At 43.7% G+C, this 13,653-nt stretch overlaps 1 protein-coding gene across 3 annotated transcripts in view; it reads left to right on the plus strand.

The window, feature by feature from the left end:
* Positions 1 to 13,653, plus strand: part of LOC126256943 (gamma-1-syntrophin) — an 804,587-nt gene that overhangs the window by 726,511 nt on the left and 64,423 nt on the right. For all 3 annotated transcript variants that reach the window (XR_007546465.1, XM_049955524.1, XM_049955522.1), the window contains exon 7: positions 1,168 to 1,326. Coding sequence is in view for 2 of the 3 variants with exons in the window: in XM_049955524.1 (XP_049811481.1) it covers positions 1,168 to 1,326 (159 nt within the window). In the remaining variant the exon portion in view is untranslated. The remainder of the gene's footprint in view (positions 1 to 1,167; positions 1,327 to 13,653) is intronic.

The following is a 13,653-nucleotide window of genomic DNA, read 5'->3' on the forward strand; positions in this document are numbered from 1 at the left end:
ACAAGATTAGTGATTCCTTGGCTTGTGAACAATGTAGGCTTCAACAATGAAATGGAATCCTATTATTCCATTTGGGAAATGACTGGTTATCATTTAACCAGTATCATTAATCAAAGGCATGTGTCATGTGTGCTGAAGGACATCGTAAACATGCCATTCCATCTGGGAAAAAAAGAGGGGGGAATGATATTGACCTTAAGTCCATATAATACTGGATATGGTGTCATTTATGAACATTTGTGTGCTCCACATCCCTCAACAATAAGAACATGTTACAGGAGCATATGTGTCATGGATGTAACCAAATCCACTGGCATCCAAGTGCATATGCACGAGTTCATTGCTCTTTGAGGAGGAGGTCTGAAGAATAATGGTGACCGTTTGAGCTTCTCATGTAGTATGAACAGGAAGATGGCTATCATATAGACCATAATGGTCCATACCTCAAGTATTTGCTTCTGGATATACATTTATAGAAAGTTTTAACCTAGAATGAGATTTTCACTCTGCAGTGGAGTGTGCGCTGATATGAAACTTCCTGGCAGATTAAAACTGTGTGCCCGACCGAGACTCAAACTCGGGACCTTTGCCTTTGCGGTTCGCAGGAGAGCTTCTGTAAAGTTTGGAAGGTAGGAGACGAGGTATTGGCAGAAGTAAAGCTGTGAGTACCGGGCGTGAGTCATGCTTCGGTAGCTCAGATGGTTGAGCACTTGCCCGCGAAAGGCAAAGGTCCCGAGTTCGAGTCTTGGTCGGGCACACAGTTTTAATCTGCCAGGAAGTTTCAGTTTTAACCTAGTTTCGACCAGTACTATCTTCTGTAAGAATATGGAATGTTTAAAGAAACACGGTGGGGGCGGCAGTAGAAAACTAGACAGATGATTATGTTGTGTTGTTTTCTTGTTACAGGACCCAGATATGTTGCTTTTTTCTCCTACCCAAGCTGACAATTCCATTTTAGTTTGTTGACGACCTGGAACTGAAACAGAAATCATACTATTGATCAATCATGCCACAAAAGATTTAAAAGTCATGTCCAGATTCATTCACAATGATTTTGCTCTCTGTAAATGAAAATAAACTCTTTGAGTTTTTATGGCAGATTCTCTGTGTTTCTGTAGCAAATTTATTTTAATATAAAATCAAAATGTAACCATTTTCTTTTTGCAGATGAAACTTTACAACCGTAACTTCCCTGCCACAGAACGAATTGAATACATGGGATGGGTCAATGAAGGAATACTCAACAACAATCAACCATGGCAAAATTACAAACCACGTTTCTTAACACTGAAAGGAACTGATGTGTTGTTGTTTGACTCACCTCCAGTAAGAGACAGTATTGTACTTTTAGTTACAAGATATTATTAGCTTTCCAATCTGCTGATGCTAGATTTAAACCATAATTACACGCAAATTATTAAGCTCTTACTTATGTATTTCATTCTACAGATTTGTGTATTATGTCTCCTTTGAATATACTGTTTTTTCTGGATGAGAAATGCAGAAATAAAGTGAAGCTTCATTGCTTTACTTCCAATTGCAGAACAGTGAAATCCACTAAAGGGTAAACAATAACTCTCACAAAACATATTTTTGTAGATATCAATGAGTTATCTTTGGCTGTTTGATAGAAGCTAATTTAGAGGACTCTTCTTTTTAAGTGCTCAGCCCTAATTATCATAATAGAAAGTATCAGTGGTGTTGAAAAACAAAATGACACCATGCAGAGTGTCTGTTGTTGATAGGTAGTGCTCTTAATTTTCAGATGAATTTTCTTCTCAGGTAATAGGATTTATTCACAGGCCCCTAGAAGAACAAACTGTTCCAGGAAGTAGGGAGTAAAGCTAATTTTGCTCCATCTTTAATTCCATCATTGACATCATATTGTATGCATCAAAAGGATCAAATCTGAAAGAATAATAATAGCAAATATATCACTTCATCCTCTGATGTCCATGATTAGAGTATAAAAGTCATATGTTTCCAGTTGAGACAACAATAAATTTGGAAGAGTCTGTGTATTTGCTTTTCAAGAAATATTTACTATGCTGTGACAACATTGTAGAGATCTATCTGCTAGTTACAGCATGTCTCCAATAAGTCTCTTGTTTTGTGGCAGCAGACATAAACCAAAAAACAATAGCAATGTGTTGAAAAATGAAGTAAACTTTCCTATAAATATGAAAGCTTTTGCATTGGTTCATCAAATGTGTCAGTTACTGTTACTTTGAATCAGCAAAAATTAACATTTTTAAAAGTGACAAATACCCCATGCAGTGCAGCAACAGGTGCATGTCTCAGAACCCCCTTGTCCTCAGAAGCATACAGATCATGGTGCAGTGTTTTTCTGGGCAATGCATCGTCTATTACAGTGCAAAATCATCTGCTCAAGCAGACGGATGGTAGGCACTGACACATAGTAGCATGTTGCCACACAGATCCCCCCCCCCCCCCCTCCCTGCCGCAGATAATGTTTTTTTTTTTTTTTTTTCCCCAGTGGGATTGGGACCATTGGCAATGGTGGAGGTTTTGGTATGATCTGCTGTGGCGTCTGGTGTTTGATGTTGTGAGCTTGGTGCAGGGATAACAATCCACTTCACCACCAGCAAGGGTAGGAGACAGTGATGCATGACAGTCAGCAAGCATAGTCAGGTGTGCTGTGGTGTGGGGGTGGGGCCTGCTGGAGAGCGTGGTGGAGTGCTGGTGCCTGAGCAGATCACACATGGCAGGCAGCTCACATGGGTGGCATAATGCTCACCATCCAGTGCCAGTGCTGTAGCTGCCCACTGCTGCTACCTCTTTTTGGTAGAACAGATCACAGGTTGCAGTGGTGGCATGTCCCAACATCACAGGGATGATGACAGCTACCTCAGTGCCAAATTCATAGTGTTGGCACCTTGCAACTCAGGCCAGAGGACCAGTCTGGCAGCAAGTGCAAGTGGCAGGATGTCGTGTGAAATTCTGCATGGGCAGGGGATCGGGTAAATGGCAGGCTTCTCAAGTCCCAAATGCTGCCTGTCAGGCTGGCAGCATCTGCCACTGTCACATTTCAGTTCTTGCCACATTGATTTTGATGAATGGCAACATGCAAGAGTGGGGGAGATTGGGCATAGTGCCATTTTCAATCTTTTGGTTGTTGGTGCAGTGGCAGTGCCACAGAAACAAACAGAAAACGTCTTCTCCCTGCACTTGAGCACAAAGTGCGGGCCTGAGTACTGTGGGTGGAGTGGTGGCTGCCCAATGTCCACCCGAAGCATGACATGCACGCACGTGTGGAGGTGTCAAGTCATGATGACTTGCACTTGCCACGACATTGTGAGGGTGCCGGATGCAGGCATGTCATGCAGTTGAGCAACTGCTGTTTGAAGACCAGGGTGCAGGTGGTGGACAACAAGGGCTGCAACTTAATGAAGTAACCTGGGATGGCAAGGGGGTGCCCATATGGAACTTTGGTGGCAGATGAACCCAAGTCAGTTTTGTGGGCCAAGTCGGTTTTGTGGGCCACCCACAAGCTAGGGTGGCAGTTAAGTTACTGATGACAGGTAAGGGCAGCATTTAGAGTCCTGTGAAATCTCTCTACTATGCTGTTAGGAGCAGGGTGGTAACTAGATATAAAATAACATTTGTTCCGCAAGTTTCAGTAAGTGTTTTAAATAGGCACAGTTATCATCACATGGTGGAGATGCCCCCCCTCCAAATGAGAGATCCGTGTGTCCATGAAAGCCACTTTTACCACCAAGATGTTGGGCAGTAGCACAGTTTCCAGCCACTGAGTGAATCTCTTAAAGTGGCAATGTAACAATGGGAGGGGGTCTATAACATCAATATGGACATAACAAAAAATAGTCCATCAGAGGGAGAGAAACAGGGGCATGCATGTGATACTCTACCTTTGAGTGTTGGCATAGGAGGCAGGTGCAGGCCCATTTGATGCAGTCCTGCTGGATACTGGGCCAGACAAAATGCTCCTGCTGAGTGCCACAGATACATGAATGTGGGGTGGGACAGGCCATGGAGGTCTTAGAATGCTGTCTTGTGGAAGTTGGAGGGGGGGGGGGGGGAGGGAGGTTAGGGACAGATGCACTCTGTGGAGTGAGTGACTGGGTGGAAGGAACTCATGTAAATGTGACGCTAGACATGTAAGTCCATACTGGGAACTGTTTGTGGTTTGAGGTTGAGGCCAGTGTTTGGATGGTTGCGGTGAGGAGGAGGGTAGGGGGTGCCAGAGGTAAGCTGCTGGGGCAGAGGAGTTCTGATGATTGTGCACTAATGAGCACTAAGAAATAGTGGAGCAGCTACACATGCCTACTGACAGCTGCCACCAGTGTTAGGGGACCACATCCACGGTGCCCAGCAGTTTGTGGTGTCACTGCCAAAATGCTCATGATACAGCAAAAATCACTGGCACCCCGAAAGTCTGGGCCACCACTTGCTGGATGGCTGTCTGTGCACCTGTAAAGGCATGCATGCACGCTGGTTATCACATGTATCGCAGGATGGGGAAGGGCATGGTGCAGGAGGGTGGGAGGGTTGGATGTGTGTGCATCAGTGTGAAGATATCCTCCATGGTGGCTGCCGCATCAACATTCATATAGTTGTGCACAGCTAATGCTGTGCAGACTGCAATGGACAGACTCTGTGAGCCATTTCATGAGTAGCAACATTTTGGGAACAATTGTAGACTCAGCAAGTGTGTGTAGGTGCGAGAGGAGTTGCAAGGGTCACATGTTGGCATATTCCTCCTCCCACTCTGCCAGCTGGTCTCTTACAACACCAGATCTGCCCAACTATGGCAAGTTTGGGATAACTGCAGTGACCAAAGGCTCAAGCTGCACAGTGGTTAGGGTGAGCTTGGTTCAGTCAGTGGTAATAGAGAAGCCTGCGACTATTGTCTCCAAGGAAACAAGCCACAACTGGGAGTTGCAGGAGCTTAAACACAGCAGGTGGATGGTGGTATGGGCTAGCTGGGGGCTGGGAGGTGGGGCAGTGCACTGGGGTGTTTGCTGTCCCTGCGAGTGGCTCAGGAAATCATGAAACATGGCCATGTGCACTTCTAGATCATGGGGGATGGGGGTGGGGGTCTGACTGGCCAGAACCGAACTCGATCAGATTCGCCCTGCTTCACACCTGCATTAGCATTGGAACAATGGAGTAGCGTGCTGTGCTGTGAGTGCTAATTGGGTGGTGGTGGAATGAGATGTTGGTAGTCACTAAGTGCATGCGCACTAAGCTTGATGTCATAAGCACTAGCCAGGTGGTGGGGGAACATGGTGTTAGCAGCCACTTGGTGCAGCCAGCCATGGTGTGGAGCTTGGCCCAGGTTGGTGGGTTCAGCTGGAGTCACCAGTGTGGAAATTGAGTTCCTCAACGAACGTTATTTTGCTCAGCATGTAGGTAAAATGGATAGATACACCATGAGAACAGTGTAACAAAAACCATTCAAATACTAAGCAGTTCCTTTATTGAAATGTTAATGGGAACAATTAGCTGTGAACACATTTACATGGTAAGCTGCCACAAAAATGTCTATGAAAGGAACTTTGAAATGAGATGGTCCTGTAATCCCCACCACTTATGAAGGCATTACAGGTACACATAAGGGGTGATTACTGTCCATGTGTGGGGGGGAATCACTTTACACAGTTTTTAAGAAAACATGAGAACATCATTAATGTTCTTGAAGTATGGTAAACAGGGCTAATCTAACAGTGATCAAGAAAATACGCAAATACAAATTGATGAACTTGGAGGTACCGTAAGTGTATGCATGGCACTGCAGAAGTTTGCATATGCTTCACAAAAAGAGTTCAGATCTTGCCACACCCAACATAATTGAAATGGGTTCTATGAAGTGGATACTTCATGCTCAGCACATGGAACCACAACATGGGTGCTGAGTAATGTTACCCTGAAGTATGGTGTCAATTTTGCCTACTAATTCCTCATAGGCCTGCAATGCTGATCTCTTTGTAGATGCACGAAACTGAATCATCACTGATGTCTTCATGTGTCAAGCACATATCTGGTACTAGCAAAGAAAACTCATCTTCACAACACATTATCTGCTACAGCACAAGATCATCTGCTAGAGTAGATGGGTGGCAAGCTCAGATGCATAGTAATGTGATGCCACAGTATTATAAAGAAATATGTAGGGAAAATTCTCAGAAACATGCATTATGCACATTACAACAGGACAAACCACAGGGAAATCAACAAATAAATGTTTTGGAAACAGGATGGTAGCAAATGTCAGAGAGGACATACATGAATGTGACTAAAAAACACAGATAAGGTAAAGATGGGCAAAAATAACAAAAAATATATGTAACAATGGAAAAAACTGAAGAAAAAGTAGATACCAGTAACAAAAAAGTCAAAATATAAAATTCTGTTGAAAAGATGAAATAATTATTGTTTTAAAAAATTAAACAAATAGTTGGGTGCCAGATGGATATAATGACAGAATTAAAAAGAGGGTCAATTAAGGATTGGAATGGATGTGGGCAACAACAGGAGAAATCAGTGAAATTTGAAGTCCAGTAGGAGGTAAGAATCAAGCATACATACTACAGGGCATGCTCTGCTAGTGAAGTGCTGAGGTACTGGCATTCAGATGCAAAATCCAAACTGACACTGAATTATTTTAAACTTAGTAAAGTATAGACCAGTACACACCAGGGTAGCTGAGAACACTAAAGTGCTGCTTCCTGGGCTCAGGTAGGCACACCGGCCCCAGATCGAATCCGCCCGGTAGATTAACGATGAGGGCTGGTATGCCGGCCAGCCTGGATGTGGTTTTTAGGCGATTTTCCACATCCTGCTAGGTCCCCATGTTTAGCCTCATTTACACAACTCGCAGACATCTGCAGACGTTCACACTATTCCATGGCCTACACTAGACGCAGACAACTGGGGTACACTAATTCCATCCCGGGGCGTTCGGGGTAATGGCAGGAAGGGCATCCAGCCACCCTCTGCAACTAACACTGCCAAATCAATAGTAAAATTAGTAAAACGGATGACCCCACATGATGCAGGACAAAGGCCCCAAGAAAGAAAGAAAGAGTATAGACCAGTGGCAATCAAACTTTTTTGCTCAGTAGCCAATACTGACATTGGGGGAAAGGACCTCAAGCCACATATGTACCGATCTTATTTTTAATTGCTAATGTACATAAATAAGTATTTACATGTCTGTAATAGAGTAAATATGTGAGGGCTTGATAAGTCGGCCACTGGCCCCCAATAACTGATCATTAAAGTTGGCACCATTCAGAACACTACATGTTGACTGTTCTCTGTTGCAGACTGTTGCCACCCTCCGTGACCCCAAAGTTCTGACACTGTTACTACCTGACAAAGTGTTCTGTTGTCTGTGTGATAAGATAATTAATTAAAGACTGTAACTGTTCTTATACACTGATAGAGAAAAAATTGCAACACCTAGAGGGAGTTGTGGGACATAAGTGAAAGTTGGTAGGCATGTTTCTACATCTGAAAGATGATCTTTTCTCCATCCACATAAGAGTGGTGCTAGTAGCACATACTATAACAGTCACAAGCATTAGTTAATGACGACCAGCAATTTGAGGAAGTTGGCACCACAGTAACACAATGAATTGTTACAAATCAGTTTCTTCAAGGACAGCTCAGAGCCAGATGTCCTGTAGTGTGCATTCTACCAACCCCAAATCACTGCCCTTTGCGTCTTCATTGGTGACAAGTGAGAGCTCACTGGAGGGCAGGATGGAGGTGCGCTGTTTTTTTTCTGATGGAAGCTGGTTCTGCCTCAGGGCCAGTGATGGCCATGTGTTGGTTAGCAGGAGCCAGTTGAGGGCCTGCAATCAATATGGGTGTGTGTGTGTGACACATTGAACTTGCACCTGGAGTTATGGTCTGGGGTACTATTTTGTATGACAGCAGGAGCACGCTCATGGTTATTCCAGGCACTCTGACTGCAAAATTGATTCAATCTGTCATGCAGTCATTCATGAACAACATTCCAGGTGGTGTTTTCCAACTGTATAACACTCACCCACATACTACTGTTGTAACCCAATATGCTCTACAATGAGTCTACATGTTGCCTTGGCCTGTTCATTCACCAGATCTGTCTCCAGTCAAGAACTTATAAGACATTGTTGGATGACAACTCTAATGTTAATGATCGCCGTATTGACCAACCAAATGGGGCAGGCAAGGAACTCAATCTCATAAACTCACATCTGGCACCTGTACAACACATTGCATGCACATTTGTGTTCTTGCATTCAACAGTCTGGTAGTTACATCAGTTATTAATGTACAAGCCTGCCACATCTGCAATGGCTCACTTATGCTAATCTGTGATCTTGTAATGTTAATCACCTAAATGTGTTACCTGGAAAACTGTATTCCCAAAATTTCATTACTATACATTAATTATGTTTTGGTGATGTCATTTTTTTCTGTCAGTGTTTTAAATGCATTATGCAATATCATTAAAACCCTGCTCCCTAAAGAATCAAACTATCATCTATGAAACAGCTTCAGACATCTGATTACTTTACAAGTGAGTTAATGTATTAAATATTTGACATTAAGCTCATAGGTGAGAATAAATTTAGAAAAGATTCAAAATTACATTTAAAGTTTGTTGTTAGTCACTAAGTGCTCCAATCATCAAATATTGGATGATTATAGTCTGGGTAATTTGCACTGCAATTAAAGAAAACCTAGATTATCATGCATCTCAATGTTTATGGCATTGTATCTCCTGAACTATGTGTTGTACAATGATATAATTTTGAATGCACATTCAGTGGTATATGTAGATACTTTCTGCAAACTATGGTTTGAGTATAATTAGTACTAAAGAAGTGATATATTAAAATATAACGCTGAATGCAGAAGGCTTACTGAATGAACAGCGCAAATGTAATAAGCTACAATCTTTTTTCTTTTGGCGTTTTTTGGGGGATGTCAGATGTAAAAAGTTTTGTAAAGGTTTTAAATTATGTGCATAGTGTGTTGGAAGTTGATAACTACTCTCATTCTCAGATACTGGATGAATATGGTCTGGGTAATATGTGCACCAACAGCTATGGTGCATTTACACATATGCACAGCTCCTAACTGTATATTTGACTTGTTGTGTTAAATCTTTAACATAAGATTATAGCTCTGGAGGAATAGATTATAACAGCACTTTAAATTTTTACTTCAATCAATAACTGTATGAAATACTGAAGATCAAATTTTTGTGTCCTGGAAGTGATATGCATCCTATAACTGTAATTGGATGACCATGCCCAAGGAAAGCTGTTTAGTAATGTCACCGTGACTATGGGTTTAGCGTTGTAATATTGCTGGATCCAATGCAATAAGCACTATTTTATTGGCCCAAAGCACACATATACAGATATACACATTTCTTGATTCTCGGTACATGTGTTTTCCATTTTGCAAGCGACCACAGACTTCTCACAAAGAACTTGCCAAACGAAGATGTTACATGCGAGTTGGTCAATAGTCACCACATTAGCCCCCCCCCCCCCCCTCCAGAGTGTGGAGCACAAACACAAATATGAGGGCATACATGTAAAGGAAGCACCTAGGGAGGAGGGAGAGGGTATTTAAACACAAACAATACATTACATTACATTACATTACATTACATTAGTAAATGAAATCTTCGTGCCAGCAAGGGGGGTGGATGGTCCTGCCCAACCAGGCGAATCCTCGTACAGCAGTGTGAAGGGATCCGGGGAGGGGATGGTGGGTTGTGGGGAGCTGGGGTAGCGAACCTGAGTACCTGTTGCAGTATGAAGGACTTTTACCGTTGATGGGTCAGTGCCAACAGGCGAGGGGACAGACTGGAAAAGGTGAATGTGGGTCAACATGTCATTGGGGAAGCTGGCTCATTTGTAGAATACACACATTACCCGGATGCACAACAAAAAACACTTTAGAACTGCAAATGAAATCAGTGTTGGCATTAACTACCACTTCCGTATAGGGGTTGACAGAATCTCCATACGAGTCATCGTCAGCGACTTCACACATTCTGAGGCTGGCCCTGATGTCTCACTAAATCCTAACAGGGAGAGGTGGGGGGGCTACCTGTAGGAGAGGGAGTCATCACATGCATCACTCTGTGGGGGGGATGTCACATGTACCTGTAGCATTGCCACATGACACACGTGCAGGAACGGTTGTCACTCACCCGTGGACTGTTGGTAGGTGCCTCGTGCAGGGGGCGTGTAGCAGGTTGTGGGGGCCAACTGGGTGGGGTATCGGGCTGTTCTCCTAGTGTTCTCCCAGAGACCATGCCGGTTTGAGGCAACAGACAGATACCGTTTGAGGTGTGCCGTTAATGAGCACTTTGAACATGTTGTTACACTGTGATATGACTCTGTGTGGGCCTGAATATGGAGGACTGAGTGCTGGTCAGAAAGTGTCATCGTGCTCCATGATGTGAGTGCATGACGCCAAGTCCTTATGCAGGAATACAAGAGGAAGTGAGTGTGGCCGAGTAGGGGGCACGCGAGTGTTAGTGATTAGCTCCTTAACATGCCTGACGAATGTCGCAGATTTGGTCCAGAGGGAGTGAGGCTCAACCAGCTCTGCTGGGAGAGTGAGGGTTTTTCTGTGCAGTACTTCTGACAGAGACATCCTGAGGTCCTCTTTGTACGCAGCTCGAATGCCTAACATTACCCATGGTAAGGTGTCAGCACACTCACCTCCGTGGCACATCAATGAAGCCTTAAGCATTTAGTGCCAGTGTTCGACAGGCCCGTTGCCCTGGGGATGGTATGCTGTTGTCCTAAATCGTTTCACCCCGCACAGTTCACAAAGGTGCGAGAAGAGGGTGGACTCAAGCTGGTGGCCCTGGTCGGTCGTGATAGAAGCTGGGCAGCTGAAGAGCAAGATACACATTAATAAAAGGCCTCAGGCCACCGTGTCAGCTGTGATAGTAGTGAGGGGAATTACCTCTAACCAGTGGGTAAACCTGTCAATGGCGGACGGTATGTAATGAAAGGGTCTGAGGGGGTAAGGGCCTGATGATATCGATGTGTATGTGCTGTAATCTTTGTTTTGTCACATCGAACGTACCCATGGGGGGCTGTGCATGATGTTCTACTTTTGCACGCTGACAAGCCACACATGCTCATGCCCAACTGTGACAGGGTGTGCCAGGTCATTAATACCATTAAAAATGTCCCAGCGGAGAGTTGCAGGAATCACCAGACGTATGCGTCCTGTGAAAGTGTTGCACCAGACAGGTGATGAGAACCCAGGAAGTGTCCGCAACTCTAGTTTGAGTCCTGTTTTAGCATCAGAGTGGAATGCAGTGAGTTAAGTACCATCTGTTTGCAATTTAGGGAGTTCACTGAGGTCCAGGAGTCCACTGATGTCCAGTTGTGAAGATAATACCAACACACAAGGCAAAAAATTGGTGATGACATTGTCTGCCCCTCTGATGTAATGTATGTTGTTCATAAACTGGCATATGAGATCCACAAGGCCAAAACATCTCAGGGATGAGTCCTTGCCTGGGTTGCAAAAAGCGTATACCAGTGGTTCGTGGTTGGTAAATACCATGAGATGGCGACCTTCAATATCATCTAGGAAATATCTGATAGCAGCGTGAATAGCAAATACTTCCCGGTCGTAGGTCGACCATTTACATTGGGAAGCAGACAGTTTGTGGGAGAAAAATCTGAGTGGCTTTACAACAGAACCCACGGATTGCTGAAGTACTGCCCCCACAGCTGTATCACTCATGTCTGTAGTAAGCGAGATGGGAGCATCAGGGATGGGATGAGCGACCATAATAGCCACCTGTAAGACTGACTTGAGGTTATCAAATGCACGTCACATATCTGGAGTCCACCTGACTGCCCAAGACCCTGAAGTGTTTTTTCCTGTGAGAGTAGCCATCAGTGGGGCTTCTAGGTTGGCGGCATGAGGAATGTGTTTGCAGTAGTAGTTTACCATTCCTAGGAAGCGGCAGAGGCCCTGAAAGTCTTTGGTCCAAGACATGGTACTAATAGCCTTGACCCGTTCAGGCGGATGGCATCGGCAGAAACCACATGGCCCAGAAAAGTGACATTAGTGCAGTGGGGTTGTGACTTAGCATTGTTCACTGTGACACTGCTTGTATTTAATAGTCGTAACACAATATTTAATTGGTGTTCATGTTCTTCAAGTGAGGAAGAAAAAATTAACAGATCGTCCAGGTATGCATACGAAAAATCCAGTTTTCCAACCAATGAGTCAATGAACTGTTGCCACATTTGTGCGGCATTTTTAAGGCTGAACGGTGTAAACAGATACTCGAACAATCCAAACGGGGTGAAGATGGCTGTTTTTTCATGTTCCTCAGGGGCATAAAAGGGAAGCGGTGGTTGGGAAAGGAGTGAGACAGGGTTGTAGCCTCTCCCCGATGTTATTCAATCTGTATATTGAGCAAGCAGTAAAGGAAACAAAAGAAAAATTCGGAGTAGGTATTAAAATTCATGGAGAAGAAGTAAAAACTTTGAGGTTCGCCGATGACATTGTAATTCTGTCGGAGACAGCAAAAGACTTGGAAGAGCAGTTGAACGGAATGGACAGTGTCTTGAAAGGAGGATATAAGATGAACATCAACAAAAGCAAAACGAGGATAATGGAATGTAGTCAAATTAAATCGGGTGATGCTGAGGGGATTAGATTACGAAATGAGATACTTAAAGTAGTAAAGGAGTTTTGCTATTTAGGGAGTAAAATAACTGATGATGGTCGAAGCAGAGAGGATATAAAATGTAGACTGGCAATGGCAAGGAAATCGTTTCTGAAGAAGAGAAATTTGTTAACATCGGGTATAGATTGAAGTGTCAGGAAGTCGTTTCTGAAAGTATTTGTATGGAGTGTAGCCATGTATGGAAGTGAAACATGGACGATAACCAGTTTGGACAAGGAGAGAATAGAAGCTTTCGAAATGTGGTGCTACAGAAGAATGCTGAAGATAAGGTGGGTAGATCACGTAACTAATGAGGAGGTATTGAATAGGATTGGGGAGAAGAGAAGTTTGTGGCACAACTTGACTAGAAGAAGGGATCGGTTGATAGGACATGTTTTGAGGCATCAAGGGATCACAAATTTAGCATTGGAGGGCAGTATGGAGGGTAAAAATCGTAGAGGGAGACCAAGAGATGAATACACTAAGCAGATTCAGAAGGATGTAGGTTGCAGTAGGTACTGGGAGATGAAGAAGCTTGCACAGGATAGAGTAGCATGGAGAGCTGCATCAAACCAGTCTCAGGACTGAAGACCACAACAACAACAACAACAGGTGCCATTGGCAGTGGTGGTACGCCTTGTGACAGTCGGTCACACTGAAAATTTCTGTCCCTTGCAGTTGGGAAGCAAAATCTTGAATATCTGGGACCGGCTAATTATCTAAAATTGTTCTGGTGTTAAACACCCGATAGTCACTGCAGAGGCAGAAAGTGTCATCTTTCTTAGGCACCAAATGAATGGGTAACAACCAACTACCAGAAGAAGGCGAATAGTCTTACTTTCTAAAAGTTCCTAAATAATTGCTTTGGTGTTTTTTAAAGTTTTCTGGGTTTAAACCCCTAGTCTTTGCGCATACCAGTGGACCTTCCATGGTATTGATTCTATGGA

Source organism: Schistocerca nitens, chromosome 1, assembly GCF_023898315.1.
Source record: "Schistocerca nitens isolate TAMUIC-IGC-003100 chromosome 1, iqSchNite1.1, whole genome shotgun sequence".
In the NCBI taxonomy this organism is placed as follows: domain Eukaryota; kingdom Metazoa; phylum Arthropoda; class Insecta; order Orthoptera; family Acrididae; genus Schistocerca; species Schistocerca nitens.